Consider the following 18,943-nt stretch of genomic DNA (forward strand, 5'->3'; position numbering starts at 1 on the left):
CCCTAGGGTGTATAGAGAGCCAGGACCTGCTCCGGGAGAGATGAAATCTGAGTGATTTCTGTTCTTGCGGTGCCTGTGATCTAATAGAGACAAAATTGAATGTGAGTTGACTGCGCAACAGCTTACTTATTAAAAATAGCCCCTGGCCAGGCCAGGTGGCTCACACCTGTAATCCCAGCACTTTGGGAGGCTGAGGTAGGAGTATTGCTTGAGGCCGGGAGTTCAAGAATAGCCTGGACCACATAGCGAGACCCCATCACTATAAAAAATAAAAACGGTCCCTTTTTCCTGATTATGAAGTATAGTATTATATACTCATTATAGAAAATTGGGAAAATTACAAAAGTAGAAAGCAGAAAAAAGTCACATATAGTCTCTTCAGCCAGAGATTCAATTGCCATTAACCTTTTAACATAGATGTATTTTGAATGCATGCTTTATTATTTGTATTATTTTATATACATAGTCACATCTTCCTTAACATATTTTTAGCTATTTGTAATATTAAAATTATACTTTATAAACCTCTTAAAAAGCAGCCATGTTGTTCTGAGAAAACCTTTGTGCATATTATAAAAAGTTATTCAGAAGGTTAAAAAGCGAAGATTATCTCAGATGCCTTCACCTAGAGATACCATTGTTAACACTTTGGTAAGGTCCTGCACAGACACCTCCTTATGCACAAGCACACGCCTACATGTGTGCACAGGTGAACATGAGTGACGCTGGTCTGCCCCCACACTCTGCAGACTGTCCCCTACATCTTTGCATGTCCGTAGGTAGGTCCTGATTTATGTTGTCATTCCCAACAGGTTCATGGCTTCTCTGGTATAGTTAGTGTTGGGACTTAGTTTTCTGCTACTTTGTTGAGATAAATGTGCTGTGTGGGGGTGGAACAGAGGAAAGGGTGCTCAGAGAGAAAGGAGGGGCCTAGACCAGAAACTAGCTCTGCCCCCGCCTGCAGGGGAGCCTCCTCTCTGCTCTGGGTCACTGTTCCATCATCGTAGGCTGGGGCAGGGAGGGCCGTGTTGGGGTGGCCGCTTGCTAAGGGTTCTTGCAGCTCTCAGCAGCCTGGGACTCTAATCCATGTTGAGTCTCGGAAGGGACCATGGGTGAGGCCAGGGACGGGTGTGTCTGAGCTGGGGGGTCAAGGGAAGAATTGTAGAGCGGATGAGTTTAGGAAGTGAGAGCACGCTGGAGAGCAGCAGAGAGCAAGGACGAGCCAAGAATTTTAATCTCTGCTCTTGCAAGATGCCTGGGCCCTGAGCAGCGGGGGCACAGGCTGAGGCCGGGACTGCCCTGCCTCCAGGTGGCAGGGGAGAGGGTGGTTTGGGTGCCTCCCACCCCCCAGCACAAGAATCCATCCCCGGCCATGTGCTCCAGAGGGGACCCGAAGAGAACGAGGCCAGGCTGGTTCCCTCCCTCTACCGTTGCCTGTGGCTTTTCCCTGCGAGGATAAGCTCAGGTGTTCATTCCCTGGGAGGAAGAGGGCCCGGCCTTCCTCCGTGTCTGTTACGTTCCAAGCATCCGCGGTTGCCTTGCTTCTCTGAGCATCCCTTCTTTTCTTTCTGACCTTTCACACCTTCCAGATGTCTCTACCACCACAGATCTCTTCTGAGGCTGCCCGTGGCTGCCAGGCCCAGGTCCTCCTCCCTGAGGAGTGTGAGGTTGGCCTGCCGAGAGGCTCCGCGCCAAGCCCCTGCCGCCTCGTGCCCTTGGGCGAGGCAAGTGCATGGCCGCAGCCTTGCTCCGTGCCTCCCGCTCCCTTTTCAGTGGCTGGGGTTTACAGCAGCTTAATTTCCATGATCAGTGTGCATCACCCTGTGTAGCCAGCAAACATAAAAACTGATACTTTATATCGACTCTTCTGGAGCGAATGTCATCCCAGAACCCATGTCTTTTCCTTGGAGGGTGTCTTGAGACACCCCAGTCCCCTACCCCAGGGTTTTTAATTGTGTGTTGTGAGGCAACTCCTCATATAATGAAAACCTGCCTGTTTTCCGGACACATATCGGTGTTTATAGTTCACGTGGGCCATCCTCTGTGTCTCTGGGACTGGGTGCTTCCATGCCTGTTTGGGCCATGCCGTGCTTGTGTTGCATGAGGCAGTGGGAACGCGGGCTCTTTGTCATATAGAGCAGGGTTCATCACATCCCCATCTAGCTGCAAAACGATAGCAGCCTCCAGGCTTGGGCCCTGTCTGCACAGCCCAACCGCATGCCCGACCCAGACTCCGCAAGCCTCTCCTTGCGTCTGAGTCTCCAAACCTCTGTCTCTTTCCAAGGCCTTATGTGGAGGAGCCACGGCACGTGAGGGTGCAGAAGGGCTCGGAGCCGCTGGGCATCTCCATCGTGAGTGGAGAGAAGGGTGGCATCTACGTCTCCAAGGTGACCGTGGGGAGCATCGCGCACCAGGCCGGCCTTGAGTACGGGGATCAGTTGCTAGAGGTAAGGGAGCTGCCCTTCCGCATGGAGCGCACAGAGAGCCCGCCCTCCTTCCTTCTCTCCTCCTCCTCTGGAAAAGCAGTGCTCCCGGGACCCCCGGCCTCCTCCATGCCCACAGCCCCTGCCCCGCCACTGAGCCTGCCCTGGTGTCCCCCCAGTTCAATGGCATAAACCTGCGGAGCGCCACAGAGCAGCAGGCCCGGCTCATCATCGGGCAGCAGTGTGACACCATCACCATCCTGGCCCAGTACAACCCCAACATGCACCAGCTCAGCAGCCACTCCCGGTCCAGGTGAGCCCCTGGGCCTCCTGGGGCCATTGGGCGGGGCGGGGAGGTGGGTGCAGCAGGAGGGCTGCTCGAGGGAGACCCGGGGTGCCATCTGCAAGTTCTGGGGACGGTGCTGCTGGCAGAGGGAGAGGCAGCTGCCCTGGGGCGTAGGAAGGGGCACGTGGAGAGGATGTCTTCTCCTGAAATGAGTGTGGAAATGTGGCTGGGGGTCCCCTGGCCAGCAGGGGCCTGTGGGGGAGACATGCCCTCCAGGGCTGCACAGCACAGCTCAGTGGGGGAGACAGGATACACAGGCAAGGAAAAGGATTGTGAGTTCATGTGTCCCCGTGCCAGCCTCCTTTGGAGGTGGTCCCTGAGTTGAGGACACATCGGGAGGAGAGGATGGGCAGATCCTGTGGGGTGGGTGACGGCAGCCCTGATGTGTCTGCTCTTCTCAGGGCACAGAGCTGTGTGACCTTGTCCCTGTTCACAGCCCAGACCCAGCTGCTGCAGAAGAGAAGGTGGCTCTGGGTGGCTTCATACTACTGCTCATTCCTCCTGTCCTCTGTCCCCAGCTCCCACCTGGACCCTGCTGGCACCCACTCCTCTTTCCAGGGCAGTGGTTCCACCACCCCAGAGCACCCCTCTGCCATCGACCCGCTGATGAAGCAGGACGAGGGCCCTGGCACCCCCCCGGCCAAGCAGAGCACCCCCAGCTCCAGGTCAGCAGATGTGTGAGCCTTCCCTGTGTCCGCCTCGGCCAGCGGGGCCGAGGACATCCTCCGAGCGACGCGGGCACTGGGCAGCCAGCCTCCCCCTGTGCTGCCAACCACACGCCAGGTCTTCAGGACGCGGGTGCGGGGCACACCATGCCTTTTCCCCTCCTCCCTCTCTCTTTCCCGTTCTCTTTTTGTTTTCTCCTGTTCTCTCATTGGCTCTTTCTTCACCTTCTTCTATCTCTTCTCTTTCTCTCCTCCTTTTCTCCTTCGCTGGCTTTCTGATTCTATCTTCAGATGCAGACCCACGGTCAGCCCCCAGCCAGGCCCCGGGCTCTAGCCACCTGCAGCAGCGCTGCCCGAGGAGGCAGCAGACCAGTGCGGGTGTGTGCAGCACCGTCGAGGTGCCGCGGGGGCACAGCGGCCGCTGCGGAACAGTCAGGAGTAGTCACCAGCAGCTCCGGCAGAAGCAGTGGGAGCTGCAGCCAGGCCTAATCATTCAGGATGAGCAGGAGCCAGGGGTGGGCGTGAAGGGAAGTCCAGGCCAAGGAAGCAGCATTTGTGTGGACAGGAGGCAGCAGGTGCCCCTACGGGAGCTGCACAGCGTCTACCTGGGCTGGGGAGGGAGGGCGCCCAGGCCCAGGTGCGATGCAGTCCTGGAGGAGCCGTGTCTCTAGCACTGTGGGGCCGTGACCAAGCCCCAGGTGGCATCACACTCAGCGAGGCCAGCTTTGCGTTCTGCGTGCCAGGATCCGTCACGGAACCTACCTGCAGCAGAGTTTGAATCACGGGCCGGCCTCCCAGAGATCCGCTTCATCAATCTCCGTCCATTTCCGTCCCTCCGTGTGTGCACCAGCTTGTGTTCCGATCCCCTCCTTGGTTATTGGTGCCTTGATGGCTGGGGCCACCGCTGTAGGACTTAGCAGTCCCTGGTCTACAGAAGCCGCCTGGTAGATGTTTGCTGAGAGAGTCGTGCTCTGGACAGTGAGATAATTTACCTTTCCTTAGGCAGAACTGAGTTAGGAAGACAGATGTGATCCAGGTGGGCAAGATGCCCCCTCAGGCGTGAGTTTGATGGCTCAGCCGGGAACAGGGGTGTTGGTTTTGACTCTCTTCCCAGCTGGCTCCAGCCCTGGGGCTGTGCTTTCACCCCCACCGCACCTCAGCAGCCTTCCCTGTGCGCTAAGCCAGTAGATCTAAAGCCCTCAGAGGACCACCTCTCGGCTCCCTGTGGTCCTAAGACCCCGGGCAGCAAGCAGAACGCAGTTAGGTGTAGGCCACTGTCTTGTCTTTTCGTGCCTTCCTCCTTCCTTGTGCGCAGTTGAGGGACTTCATTTTCTTCCCAAAAGGATCGCGGGAGATGCCAACAAGAAGGCCCTGGAGCCGCGCGTTGTCTTCATCAAAAAGTCCCAGCTGGAGCTTGGGGTGCACTTGTGCGGTGGGAACCTGCACGGGGTGTTTGTGGCCGAGGTGGAGGATGACAGTCCTGCCAAGGGTCCCGATGGCCTCGTGCCAGGGGACCTCATCCTCGAGGTGAGTCCTGGGCTGCCAAGCAGGCCAGGCCACTGTCCCCCTGAATGTCGGGCTTGCTGCCATCATGTGGTACAGGAGACAGAAGAGCACAGCTGCTCACCTGGTGACACCGTTGGGGTTGATTTGTCAATCCTGGTACACCCAGAATGCTGCCGGAGCCCCTGTGAGGGTCCCCGGGAAGCTAGGCAGGCCACGGAGGGAACCTGAGAGCAGAGCCTCAGCAGGGGCCCTGGGCACCAGAAGGAGATGCTCTTGTTAGCAGCAGGGCTCTGGCGATGGGAAAGGATTGTCTCCTGCCTCATGGGGGAGACGGTCCATAGACAGTTAAAGGTACAAGTAGCAGAAGCAAGAGAAAGGGCTGTGTTCTCAATAGCCCCTACTTGCTGGGGGCCGGAACAAGGCTTTTCCTGGCATGAGCTGTCAAGGGCAGAACAGACACTCTGCAGAGGACCTAGTGGCCAGGGAGTGTGCACAGGACGGCCTTCCCACAGAGGGGAGGCAGGCAGGCGCTCAGTTGACGAAGATTGTTGAATCTCTGCCACCGTAACTGGCCCCTCATGGGTGCCCAGGCCACCCCTGGCTTCTGCCTTCTGACCCTGGTGCCCCTCCCTGCCCTGGACAGTACGGCAGTCTGGATGTGCGGAACAAGACGGCGGAGGAGGTCTACGTGGAGATGCTGAAGCCCAAGGACGGCGTCCGCCTGAAGGTGCAGTACCGCCCCGAGGAGTTCACCAAGATCAAGGGCCTGCCTGGCGACAGCTTCTACATCAGGTACCAGTAGCTGGGGATTCGGGGGCAGGGGAGGGGCTTTCCGTGGAGACTCTTCCTGGCAAGTGGCTCTGTTTCTTGCCTCCAAGGCTGCGGCCCTCCTGTCTGCATCATGGCGAGATGCTTGTGATGTGGAGCAACCCTTGAGGGCTTAAAGGACCAGATGGGCTCCCCCTTTAGGGCTTAGGGCCTGGGGAATTTCGAGGCTGTAGAGCCCCGTTTTCCTATGGCTGTGCTCTTCTCCTGCTGGTCTCCCCGAACCAGATGTGCAGATCCCACTGCAGTGTGGACTTCCGGGCATCCTTGATGCCCTTAAGTACCGTACGAAATGATGCGTGAGGCAGCAGCAGGGGTTTTCTAGGAGAGACTCAGAGCTTTCTTCATGTTCTTTTAAGTTCTGAGACCACAAAAAGAATAAAACGCTGATGTGGTACAACTGCCTGTCTCTAGGGTCATAGGTAACATGTTTCCACCCTAGGGAGCTTCCAATCTGTGGGAACCAGGGGCCTAACTGTGAAGAGGGGGCAGATGGGAAAGGCCCACTTGGAAGGGGAAGACCTGGCCTTGGTCCTTGGCAAGTTCTTTTTCCTGTGGGGATGAGCCCTCAGTCTTAGGGGGGGAGGCAACGTCTTTGTCCTCCTGTGTAAGGCACGGAGCTCCCTCCTTTGGGAACCCCCACCGGAACAGAGAGAGGCGCCTCCCGATGGAGTGTGGAGATGGCTCACAGAGGGGTGGCGGCCTTAGGGGCCTGGCTGCTGGAGGTGTGCAGGGCGTCCTCGGGCAGCGGGGCTCCTGATCGCAGTCCCTGTGTCCCGTGGCCCAGGGCCCTGTACGACCGGCTGGCAGAGGTGGAGCCTGAGCTGAGCTTTAAGAAGGACGACATCCTCTATGTGGATGACACCTTGCCCCAGGGCACGTTTGGGTCCTGGATGGCATGGCAGCTGGACGAGAATGCCCGGAAGATCCAGCGCGGGCAGATTCCCAGCAAATACATGTGAGTGTCTTCTGTCCTGGGATGGGGCGGGGGCCCCGGGGGGCTGCTGGCCGTGGAGCTTTCCAGTGGAGTGAGGCCGGGGCCTGGGCTGCTGGGGGCTAATGCTACCGCTCATCTCAGCTTCTGGTCAAAATCGCTTGTCCAGAAAGCTGCTCCTTGCATGAGTCAGCGCCGTGCAGGAGCACAGTGGCCAGCCAGGAGGCGTAGCTACTTTTTAAAGGCAGGTTTATGGAGACGGTCACATGCCATCCCGCCTGCCCAAAGTGCACAGTTCCACGGTGTTTAGCACATTCACAGGTGTGTGTAGCCAGCGCCACAGTTATTTTTAGAGCATCGTCACCACTTCACACAGAAACCCCTTACCCGTTGGCTGTCGCCCCCTTGCCCCTCTGTCCTCCCATCCCCATCTGTCCCCCAGCCCTAATCAACCACCAACCTGCTTTGGTACCTGTAGGTGTCCCTCTTCTGCACTTGGGTGTGAGTGGAATCACACCTTTCGTGTCTGGCTCCTCTCACTGAGCAGTGTCCTTGAGGTCGCCTGCCTCCCTGCTGCATTCCTTGCTATGGCAGGAAGCACAGCTTATAGTGTCACCAAGTGAAGGCTGTCCTAGCACTTCTTTTGACACTGAGCTGAAATCCACCTGCTCTGAGGGCTTGTCCCCAGCCGCAGCGGTGGTACCAAGTGGTCCTGGGGGTGTGGGAGAGAGACAGCCAAGGCCTGCAGAGGAGTTGGGGGGAGGCTGGCTCCTGGCCCGGCCCTCGCTGTCCTCACTGGGAGGCCGGTGGGGGACGGTCCCGACAGCCCTCCCAGCAGCGTCCTTCCCTGTGACTGCAGGATGGACCAAGAATTCTCCAGGAGGCTCAGCACGTCTGAGGTCAAAGATGACAATAGCACCACAAAGACGCTGTCGGCGGCTGCACGCCGGTCCTTCTTTCGAAGGAAACACAAGCACAAACGAAGTGGGTCCAAAGATGGCAAAGACCTCCTCGCCTTGGACACCTTTTCCAATGACTCCATTCCACTCTTTGAAGGCAAGTGGCCGCGCGTGTTTCCCATGGGCTGTCCAGGTGAGGTTTGCTGTTGATCCTGGAAGCTTCACAGCAGGGACTTCAACAAAGTACAAGTTGACTTTGCTTTTGTGCACAAGCCTGGAGGTAGGCGTCTGGTGGTCAGGTAGTGCTGCATCTTCAGGGCCACGTCCATGGGGTGTGGCTCTCGTCCTCAGGTCTCCTCACGGTCGGCACAGCCATTGTTGCAGCTGCAGCCATCGTGTCCATGTTTCAGGAAGGAGGAAGGAGGAAGGGGAAGGCAAATTTGCCTCAGCTGAGTGTGCCTCTTTAAACAGCGTATCTGGAAGCCCCATGCTGCGACTTCCACTTACATCTTGTTGGCTGCTTGCATCTGCAAGGAGGCTGAAAAGGCATGTTTTAGCTGGGCGCATGCACGGCCTCTACAACAGGTTCTGTTAGTGAGGAAGAAAGGAGGAACAGGTATTGGGGTAGGCGCAAAGCAGTCTCTACTTAATGCATTGCTTCTTGTTTGTTTTGGGTTATTACAGGCGGCTTGGCAGTGACCTAGGGCCACCGGTCTCTGCAGATCTTTGCGGTTTCTGTGTTCATTAACGATTCTTACAGGATCCTCCGGGGGCAGGACGCTGAGCCAGGGCTGGAGTTGAGGACTAGGAATGTCGGACGTCCCTGGCAGATGGCCCCTGTGGAAAGGGTGCACTTGTCCTGTGAAGCAGCAGGCCTTTGTGAACGTGGCTGGCGTGCATGTGCTGTCCTAGAGTATGTGCCCTCCCCGGGCTGGCAGGGGTAGGGGTGGCAGCGGATGGGACAGCTAGCTGCCCCTTCCCTCCCTTCCTCCCCTCCTTCCTTCTTTATTTTTAAAATTAAGACGTCAGGCTGTGAGTTGAGTAAATCACACCTGTGGTTAATGGCCTGCTGTTACCATCTGTTGGGACAGTAGTTGGCAGACTACAGCCCACGGGCCAAATCTGGCCAGCTACCTGTTTTTGTATGGCCTGGGTTTTTATGTTTTAAGACATAAGATGTAAGAACCTCTATTAGCCTTTTGGTAATAATAGTTGCTCAATTTGTCCTTTTGCCTTAAAAGCCTAAAATACCTAAAATATCACTATCTTCCCCTTTATAGCAAAAGTTTGCCAACCTGTTAATCAAGGCAAGATTTCACCCTTATTTTGTTCTTTGGGGTTTTCTCCCCCTTCACTCTTTTGGTCTCTGCTCTCATATCTCCCCGAACCTTTCTCGGCAGGCGCCATCTCCTGTGTGTGTCCAACAGATGCGTTTGAACCTTTGAAAGAGCCATTTATTTGTGTGTGTGTCTCTCTCTCTCTCTCTCGCTCTCTTTCTCTCTCACTTCTTCAGATTTTTTTGCACTGTGTATTTTTGAAGTTGTCATTGGGTACAGACATCTTCCTAATTATTATATTTTCCTGGCAAATTGATGCTTTTATCATTATGAAATGTCCTTCCTGATCTCTAATAATGTTTCTTGCCTGAAAGTCTATTCTGTGTGCTGTTTTTATTGTCACACCAGTTTTATTTTGCTGAGTGTTTGCATGGTCCATCTTTTCCCATCCTTTTACTTTAAACTTTTCTGTAGCTTTATATTTAAATATCTCTTATAATCAGCATGTGCGGTTTTTTTAATCCACTGTGGCCATCTGCCTTTTAGCAAATGTTACCAGAGTATAACGCGCACAGCGGTGTGCACGTACACTGGCACAAGAGTGAACGGCCGAGGAGTTGCCGCAGTCTGAACACACCGTTGCAATCTTTGTCTGTCGTTTAATCAGAGCATTTAATCCGTTGCGTAAAATGTAATGTATCAATACAGTTACCATCTTTCTGCGTGTTTTCTGTTTGTTCTACCTATTTCCTGTTTGTCTCTCCTTTCTTGCTTCTGTTTTGATTAATCAAGTGTTTTTTTTATTCTGCCCTTCCCTCATCTATTAGTTTTTAGTTATTTGTTTTTGTTTTGTTCCTTGGGGGCCACAGTAGCCTCACAGTGTGCATCTCTGACCTGCTCTGACGGAAATCATTACTGGGACCACTTCCCTGATAACTCTAAATCATCAGACCGCTGTGACTCCATTTCCCTCTTTGCTGACTTTTACGATATTCTCATTTTAATTCTACATATACTTTACATCCACGCCAGTCTTACTGACGTGCAGATCGATTGTTCTTGTATTTTACCGTTTCCATCCCTGTGCGTCACTTCCTGCAGTTCTGTGTTTCCTTCCGATTCTGTTTCTTTCTGCTCAGCCGCTCACTTCAGCATTTCTCGTAATGCAGCTTTGTTGGTGACAAATTCTCTCAGTTTTTGTCTGAAAATGTCTATTTTAGGATTGTTTTTGGAGATGTTCACTGGATGTAGAGTCTTAGACCGGTAGATATTCCGCGTAAGCACTCTGAGGACACCCTTCGTTGTCTCTGGCTGTCATCACATATGTTTCCCGTGGCTGCCGTGACAAATTTCCACAAACCATGGTTTCAACAATACACATTTATCCTCTCCCGGTTCTGGAGGCCAGAAGTCCGCGCTCAGGACCACTGGGCCAGACGGCATCAGGCTGTCGGCAGGCCTCGGAGGCTCCGGGGCAGAATCCGTCCTCTGCCTCTTCCAGCTTGTGGTGGCCGCCACGTCCACCTACATGGGCCACGTCCCCCACGTTCAAATCTCCCTCTGCTCTGCCGTCACACGGCCTTCTTCTCCACACGTGTCTCTCTGCAGACACCCTCTGCCTCTCAGAAGGATCCGTGGATTGCCGTTAGGGCCCCCGATTCTCCAGGACATGCTCCCGCCACCCCGTTGCCCCAAGTCTTTAATTTAATCACCTCTCTTTTGTTACATGAGGTAATACTCGCAGGGTCTGGGGCTCAGGAAATGAACCCATCAGGGGGGCACTTTCCCGCCTGCCACTCTCGTTCTTGGTGCGAAGTCATCTTCCTGTTGTTCTCGGCGCTGATGGTCACATGTCCCCTCAGCCCCCACCGCCGTGTTCAGGATGTTCTTTCTCTTCAGTTCTTGGCAGTCACGCTGACGTGCTGCCCAGGTGCAGCTTTTTTTGCGTTTATCCTGCTCGGAAGATCCTTAGCACTTTTTAAATCTGGATGTTGACGTTTTAGACTGTTTTGGAAAATTCCTGGCCATGGTTTCTTTAATACTGCTTCTGTGCCCTCCTCACCCCTCCCCTGGGTCCTGGTTCCTCCGACTGACCCCGTCTGTGTCTGCTGCCTCCCCGTATGTCCCAGCTCTCCGCTTAGCCAGCTGCGCATCATCCACTCCCTTGTTCCTGTTCACTGCTCCGCTCCTCTGTTGTGTCCATTGTGTTCTTACTTTCAGAAATTACATTTTTTAGAGTTTCATTTGATTCTTTTTTGATAGACTTTGATTGCTTGCTGAGATTTTCCATTATGTTGTCTGCTCTCTGTGAAATATATTAATCATGTTTTTAAAGACTGTGTTTGGTAACTGTCATGTCTCATCATTCCTGAATCTCTTTTTGTTGTCTTTGTGGGTTTTTTGGTTTTTATTTATTTATTTATTTTTTGGTCATGCTTCTTGGTACGTCTGCTAATTGTTTATTGAGCTGTCAGAAATTATGTGTAGGAAATTGTCGAGGCTCTGAATGATGTCACCATCCTCCAGAGGGGGTTTGCCCTGTCCTCTGCAGACAGCACCGCTGGATCCTCACCTCGGTCCAGGCTGCAGTTCAGGCTGGGCTGCAGCTTGTGGTTCATCCTGATCCCACGGGGTGGCACTCCAGTGGTCCCCGCTGAGAGCCTGGGGTGTCCCCTGGGGCCCTTCCTCCCTAGGAAGCTTTGACTCCCATTTTTTCTCTCTTCAGTACCATGAGACTGCAGAACACTCTGCTCTGTGTTTTAGTGACTTTTTTAGACTCTTAGTTTCTTGCTCCTCATAGCCTAAGAATTTGGAGATGACATTAGGGGAAAACTTCTGATATCAGGCTTAGTTCTCTGCTCCTGTCTTCCCGTTGGAATCATGGCCCCCAGGCCCTGGCTGTGCTGGCAGTCCTAAACTCCATTGTGGTCTCACCTGCTTTGGAGATTCCCAAAAACTCTTCCTGGATTCCCAGTCCTTAGCAATGGTCCTCTCCCTGGGCTCCCTGCCTCTCACTCTTACCCCCACAGTCTGCAACTGCTCTGGCGGAGGAAGCGGCCTACAGAACGCAGGCTTACTGCTCTGTGCTTCCCGTCCCTCCAGGGTCCTGGCATGTCAAATCCTGGCCGTTGCAGCCACTCTACGATGCCTTCAAAAAGATATTTCTCTCTCTTTTAATCCAGGTTTTCTAGTTCTCAAAAATGTGCTGTAAGCTGTTCTGTTCTACCTGGGAGCAGTAATCCCTACATAATAGTTTAAAAGTACCGCCTCCCCCCGCCCCAAGCAATCCTGACGCACTGTGGGAGTTTTGAATTCTTGCTTTAGTTCGTGGCTTCCAGCTGCTGCATGGCACCCCTGGTGCCCCTCCCCCTTGATTGCGCACCCATCGTGATGGCTGCCAAGTAGACTTCAACTCTCTACCACCCAGAGGACAGTGGATGTCCTTATGCTTGTCCCTTTAGGGGCCTGTGCACAAGTGTCTCAGGAATGTTTGCAGAGGACTGGTTTTCCTTCAATCTTAGTCTGCCAGGGCTGCCATAAGAAAACGCCACAGATCAGGTGGCTTAAACAACAGGAATTTATTTTCTCATGGTTCTCAAGGTTGGAAATCAGATCAGGGTGCCAGTATGGCCAGGTGCTGGTGAGGACTCTTTTCCTGGCTTGCAGACGGCTGCCTTCTTGCTGTGTCCTCACATGGTGGGGACAGGGACAGAGATCTCTAGTGTCTCATCCTCTAACAAGGCCACTGTCCTGTTGGGTTAGGGCCTCACTCTTATGACCTCATTTAACCTTTATTATGTCCTGAAGACCCTGTCTCCAATTACAGTCAGGTTGGGGGTTAGGGCTCAGCATATGAATTTTGAGGGCACATAGTTCAGTCTGTAGCACCTTTTATGTTTGTTTATTTTGTTTTCTTATCTTTACGGTGACTTGGAACATAACACCTTTTAAAGAAGGTCACTGTAGTGTGGTCTAAGACTATAACCCTCCAGGCCAAGCCTTTGCTGTGCCCTGATTAGCTGTGATCTTGGATGGGCCACTTTTCTTCTCCAGCTGGAGTCAGTGACTTGTAAGATGCTAGTTCTGTGGTTCTGCGATTTTGAGGACTTCCAACAAAGCAGAGTATTCAGGGAGAAATAGGAATCTCTAAATTGGCACCCCATGGTGTGGAATGTTAATGGTCATTAATGGAGAGTATGATTCTTGCTCAAGTAAATTGAGGGAATATTGACGTCCATCAACAGGGAAGTGGATAAAAATTAACAGATACGGAGTAACTGTGCATGGAATGTTCAAAAGGAATAAAGAAGATCAACTTGAATCGGCATGGGTGCATCACGGAAACATAACGCTGGATGACAGAGGGAGTTACAGAATATTTACAGCATCACATTTTGTTGAATAGACGCACGTACACACTTTCTAGTTTTTTTTAGCATATAGAAATCAACTTACAAGAATAACATCTGGAAGGATATCCTTCCAGCTCATAACAGTGGTTAGCTCCGAGGAGGCCAGTGGGGACAGGGATTGGGGAAGGATGTTGGCTTTATCTGTGAGGTTCTAATTTTTGAAAGGGAGGACGTGTTTATATAAACCCTTCTTGGAAGTAGTTCTTTGCCCTGTGACTCCTCAGAGCCTTCGCTTAGAAACACGTCTCAAGGTGATGGATGTGACCAACAAACCCTCCCTTGATTTTAAATAACAGAGCTGCTGGTCGGTGGGCAGTGGGGAGGGCGGCGAAGCCTCACCTCTGTCACCCACTGGGCAGATCTGGGTCACAGAACCACGCCTTCTGTGTTGGAGGGGAAGACACTCTACCTCTGAGGCTGCATCCCAGAGAGCAGAGGAGAGTGGAGATGGGGCAGGGGAAGCAGGCGTCAGGCACACGAGGAAGAATCGGATGGAGCAGAAGGAAGTGCAGGACAACTGGTCGAGACCGCCTGCCTCGGGTGTTCACAGGACAGAGGGACGGAGTGCCTGGGACGTGGGACTTTCAGTTCAGGAGCTGGGGGAGTCCCAGGCCACCCGGGCGGGTGAGGTCAGGGAGCAGGGGTCCCAGCCCCTCCTGCCCCTCCACTCCAGGCTGGGCCCGTGACGCTGCTGCTCTGTCTCCCTCAGATTCCGTGAGCCTGGCCTACCAGCGGGTCCAGAAGGTGGACTGCACGTCCCTGAGGCCTGTGCTGATTCTGGGGCCTTTGCTGGACGTGGTGAAGGAGATGCTGGTGAACGAGGCTCCTGGCCAGTTCTGCAGATGTCCCCTTGGTAAGAGGCGCCCTCTGTGCCTCTGGGCTGTGTCTGTCCCCAGTTTCTGTCAACTGGCCTGCACGGGGGGTGGCAGCACGAGGACCAGGCCTCACAGGGTTTCAGAGCCCCTGACCTGGGTCAGATCCGGGCCTGACCTCTGGCTCTTTCTCTGGGAGGGGGCTCACCAGGACGGGGTTCCTGGAGGCTGTTGGGCGCAGTTCTTCTCCTGCTCCTCCCCTGGGGCTGCGCGGGGCCCGGCATCCTGAGCCCTGTGTCTGTGCTTGGCAGAGGTGATGAAGGCCTCCCAGCAGGCCATCGAGCGGGGCGTCAAGGACTGCCTGTTTGTTGACTACAAGCGGAGGAGCGGCCATTTCGATGTGACCACGGTAGCTTCAATCAAGGAGATCGCAGAAAAGGTACCCGTGGCTTCCGCCTGAGGGTTGGGTGCGCACTGGAGCCCATATCAGACTCCGCCGTGTTTGGATCTGGGCCCCTCGTCCGTGGTCCTGTGCCCTGAGCATTCTCAGACTCTCTGAGCCCGCCTGCTCCTGGGCTCGCCTTCATGGCTGCTGCACCCAAACGAGCAAGTGAATCCCGCCGTGAGGGTGTAGGGATTGCCCTGTACGTGCCACCTCTCGCCCTCTGGGGCGATCTGATGAGAGCTTTGAACTCTGGGGAAGGGCCTCTTACGGAGCATCCCAGGACGGGGTCCCTGAATGCGTGTCTGAACACGCGTGCGCGGTTTCACGTGCACCTTCTGGGGACAGGGAACATGCCCTCCGTCAGGGTCCCTGCCCCTGCAGGGGCTCAGAGCCGTTGCCGTGTCTCTCGATGCTCTTGAACGTCCCAGAGTCCATGAGCCAGGCAGCGTGAAGAGTGGGGAGAGCTGTGGGGTGTGTCGGCGCGGCAGCTGCGTGTTCGTTCATCTGAGGACGTGGGCCCTTCTGGGCCCCGTTTTCCGTGTGGCTCCGCGTGCCCTGCTAGGCTTTGCTTTTCTCCCTGTCAGGCGAAGGCTTGGGCTTCTCACAGCTCTGAGCGCTTAGTGCCCAGTCGAGGTGGGGCTTTTGGGGGTCAGGGGAGCCGCAGGTGGAGTGCCCGTGGCCTTGCTTTGGTGCACGCGCCCCTGGAGGCTGAGGAGACCAAGCGCATCTTTCAGTCACGGCCACGCAAAGGCACACGAGTCCCTGGCTCACTCGCGCAGTGTGGCAGGGTGGGCGGGGCTCTCAGAAGGTCCCGTGTCTGGGCAGAGGCAGGCAGGGAAGTGTGGAGCTGGGCCGGCCACACCCCACCCGGCCCTGGCTTCCAGCCTCGGCCCCCCGCATGGCTGGCGCGGCCTGTGGGGAGAGTTTCCTGGGCGAGGTTTCCCCACAGTTCCTCGTGTGGTTTTGCAGCCTTGCTCGTGGGTAGAGCCCCGTGTGTTCATTTATGGAGCAAGGTAGCGCTGTGTGAGGAGAGGGCGGGTCCCGCCGGCCGCAGAGGAGAGGGACCGTCCCTCACCTGCCCTGCGGGCTCACCCTGCGCCCCGTCCCCCAGAACCGGCACTGCCTCCTGGACATCGGCGCCCACGCCATCGAGCGGCTGCACCACATGCACATCTACCCCATCGTCATCTTCATCCACTACAAGAGCGCCAAGCACGTCAAGTAGGCAGCAGCGGGGCCCTGCCAGGGCTGGGCTGGCAGCTCAGGCAGGGAAGGGTTGTGTCGGGATGAGGGGGGACAGGACTGTCGGCCTTGAAATAGGCAGAACATGCAGGAAGTGACCCTTCCCCTCCGGCCCCCAGCCCCCGTCCCCCGCTCAGAAGGAGGCAGTGGCAGCCAAGCCCATCCCCCTCCCCACTGCCCCTTTGCCCTGTCCAGGTGCTGCCACAGTCACTGAGCAGGACCAGCTTGGTCTGTGCAGCCGCCCCCACTCTGCCACCATCCCCCTTGCTTCTCGGCATGGTGCCCGGAGCCCCGAGGAGCCGGGTGGCTTGGCCTAGGTCCCGCTCAGCTAGGAGTGGCCTGTGATGTGGATGGGCCCTTGCTTTCTCTGAGCTTCGGTTTCCGCACTGGTTGGGTTACATGCTCACCAAGGTCCCCGTCCATTCGGCCTTTGTGTGCTGCCATGCCACACCTGCACCAGCTGGTGTGTCTGCACTCGGTGCATGCACTGGGGTGCCCAGCTCCCCACGGAGCCGGAGGCTGTTGCCATACCTTACGGGGGCAGCACACGGGGCCTCCCACCACAGCCCACCCTACCTCCATGGAGGTCCCTGTTCCCTGGACAGAGGAAGGAGAGGAGGAGCTAGGAGAGGCTCAGCCCGGTGCCCTGGCTGTCCCCGCAGGGAGCAGAGAGACCCCATCTACCTGAGGGACAAGGTGACTCAGAGGCATTCCAAAGAGCAGTTTGAGACGGCGCAGAAGATCGAGCAGGAGTACAGCAGGTACTTCACAGGTAGGTGTGTGTGGGCCTGCAGGGGGCGGGGCAGCGGGCAGCCGGGAAGGCAGCAGAGGTGTTCCCAAGACAGCTTTCTCGGAAACGGTGACAGCCCACACTTGCTGGGTGCTTGCGAATGCCATCGTGAGCGCTTGGATCTTGAATGAGGGGTTTGGGTTGCAGTCACAGGTCAAGACCAGGGTTTTTACCAGTTGAACGTAGCACGGGCGCCATACAGCACAGCGGCAGGGTCCCCGGGCAGGGCGGGGCCCACAGCCTGGGCGGCGGAGGCTGTGGTGGTCTGTCCCCAGCACCCTTTAGGACAGGACAGTTTTGCTGTGGGATTTGGTGAAGAAAAGCTGCCCCCCTTAGCATCTCTAGTCTTCAAAATGAAACAAACCTACAGAAGTGTTGCTTCAGTTTACCTAACTTCCAGCCTTCAGCCTCTTCCGGAAAGTCAGTCATCTGTAGGGTGCTGGCACTGTGGTCACAGAGGAAGGGACAGGGGTTTTGATTACATTGTGTGGAGAGTGTTGTGGTCTAGCCCAGAACCCACCGTGGCGCGTGTGTGTGTGTGTGTGTGTGTGTGTGTGTGTGTGTGGGCGTGCTTGTGTGGGCGTGCGTGCCTGTGCTTGGGGCGGGGTGCACGCTCATGTGTATTTTAATTTCCAGTTCATCGCAGACCCATACTTTAGCCAAACATATTAACAATTCCTAGTGAAATGAAATTTAAAACTCCAAAACTTATAAAAGATAAGCCCTGATTTTTTTTTTATTGTATTCAACAGACATAAAATTATGATGTCCCATTTCCATAGCAGTTTCTAAATGCTCATTGTCAATTCTGGAACATTGCCTGCCACGGCAGGGGAGCGGTTTGTCCCCAGGGGCTGTTCTGTGGAGCATACCTGGAATAGTCCTGGCCCGGTGTCCATAGACCCATGATGTTGAACGTCAGCAGTGTGGAGCCGGCCCAAGTTAGAGACGAGTTGTCTTTGCTGTGACTCTCCTCTGGGCCGCGGGGTGCCTGGTTTCTTAAACTCATCCTTGTTTCCTGTGGAGTCTTGCTGCCAATTGGACCATGATGACACGCCCCCCAAACTGCTTTCCAGTGCACTGGGATTCCCCCCTCCATTGCAAGACTAGGCAAACCCAGCCAAGGGTGTCACTGCAGTCGGGGTGGACAGTTTACACGTGAGTGGTCACCTCACCAGGGGCAATTCTCTGATGCAAGAGAGTCAGTGGGTTCAGGGCAGAGTGCCAGGTAGCTCACAGCAGGCAGCCACCCGGTAGAAAGAGCTCAAGCTGTATTTATTTGCCTCACACCTGGGGTCGTACCCAGCTGAATGACCTGTGTGTGTTTGGGGGGCTCTTTTGCAGGGGTCGTCCAGGGAGGAGCCCTGTCGAGCATTTGCACTCAGATCTTGGCCATGGTCAGTCAAGAGCAGAACAAAGTCCTGTGGGTTCCGGCCTGTCCGCTCTAGCAGAGTGCCGTGCTGTGAAATGACCACGCTGGCCACTGGTGTGAGTGCCTGGCTCCGCTGCTTTCTAGCCACTGGAAATCCAGTCTGCCCGTGCACAGACATGCGGGGAAGGAGCCAGAACCGGGACTGCGGAAGCACCACCTTCGCAGACAGAGGGCCGCGGCCGCACGTGATCGGCCCAGGCCAGCAGACTCTGCTTCTCTCACACGTGTGCTTTAAGACAGAACAAAACAGAAAACACAAAAGACTTTACACAGAGGGGTTCCACACCCACCTTTCTTTAGCCAGCCGATCCGAGATGCTGCAAAGAGGACCTTTCAGATCACACGTTTACAAGCCTTTCTGAGTATTGGGTGGTTTATGTTTACTTGAACGGCTCCGGGCTCCGGTGCCCAGCCCCTGCCCCCTCTGTCAGCCCCCCGTGGCTTTGGTGTTGGCTTTGTTTCCGTCTTCAGCAAGAGGACCCTGGAACCTCACTGGGGGCTGCTTTGCTTTTGGGAGGTTCTCGTCAGTGGGACCAGAGCTTTGACAAACTCCCCGCTCCTCGGTGGCACCTCTCCTGGAAGGACAGCGTGACTGCAGGTGCTCAGACCGCCGGTGGCGGCAGAACCAGTGCCTTCGTGGGGCCGACTTGCCAGCAGCGGCATTTTCCTCCTGCTCCAGGGACGGCTGCTTTGGCGTTCTTACCACCTCGCCTCTCAGCCTTCCTCTCCTGCCTTCCACGGCCTCCCATCCCTTCTCCGTCTGTGTTTATGACTTAGGCGTTACGTCTGGTCCCTCAGAGCCGTGCGGGTTCACAGGGACACAGCTGGGTTCTGGGCAGGGTGTCGAGCCAGAGCCGATGCATGCCATTGGGTCCTCCTTAGGTTCTGCTAGTCCTGACAGCGTTCATCAGTGCAGTGTTTGCAGGGTAATCCTT

The 18,943-nt window shown here is 55.3% G+C and overlaps 1 protein-coding gene across 1 annotated transcript in view; it reads left to right on the forward strand.

The window, feature by feature from the left end:
• The window catches only part of DLG5 (discs, large homolog 5 (Drosophila)), a 111,443-nt gene extending 92,734 nt beyond the window's left edge, over positions 1-18,709 (forward strand). Inside the window, exons 21-32 of the mRNA XM_012663313.1 lie at positions 2,285-2,447; positions 2,603-2,736; positions 3,288-3,434; positions 4,778-4,961; positions 5,584-5,732; positions 6,553-6,723; positions 7,559-7,755; positions 13,997-14,140; positions 14,411-14,538; positions 15,656-15,765; positions 16,449-16,558; positions 17,921-18,709. Of these exons, the coding sequence (XP_012518767.1) occupies positions 2,285-2,447; positions 2,603-2,736; positions 3,288-3,434; positions 4,778-4,961; positions 5,584-5,732; positions 6,553-6,723; positions 7,559-7,755; positions 13,997-14,140; positions 14,411-14,538; positions 15,656-15,765; positions 16,449-16,558; positions 17,921-18,024 (1,741 nt within the window). The 3' untranslated portion in view covers positions 18,025-18,709. The remainder of the gene's footprint in view (positions 1-2,284; positions 2,448-2,602; positions 2,737-3,287; positions 3,435-4,777; positions 4,962-5,583; positions 5,733-6,552; positions 6,724-7,558; positions 7,756-13,996; positions 14,141-14,410; positions 14,539-15,655; positions 15,766-16,448; positions 16,559-17,920) is intronic.
• Positions 18,710-18,943: the final 234 nt, after the last annotated feature.

The sequence above is a fragment of the Propithecus coquereli genome, unplaced genomic scaffold (assembly GCF_000956105.1).
Source record: "Propithecus coquereli isolate 6110/MARCELLA unplaced genomic scaffold, Pcoq_1.0 Scaffold80, whole genome shotgun sequence".
NCBI lineage: Eukaryota > Metazoa > Chordata > Mammalia > Primates > Indriidae > Propithecus > Propithecus coquereli.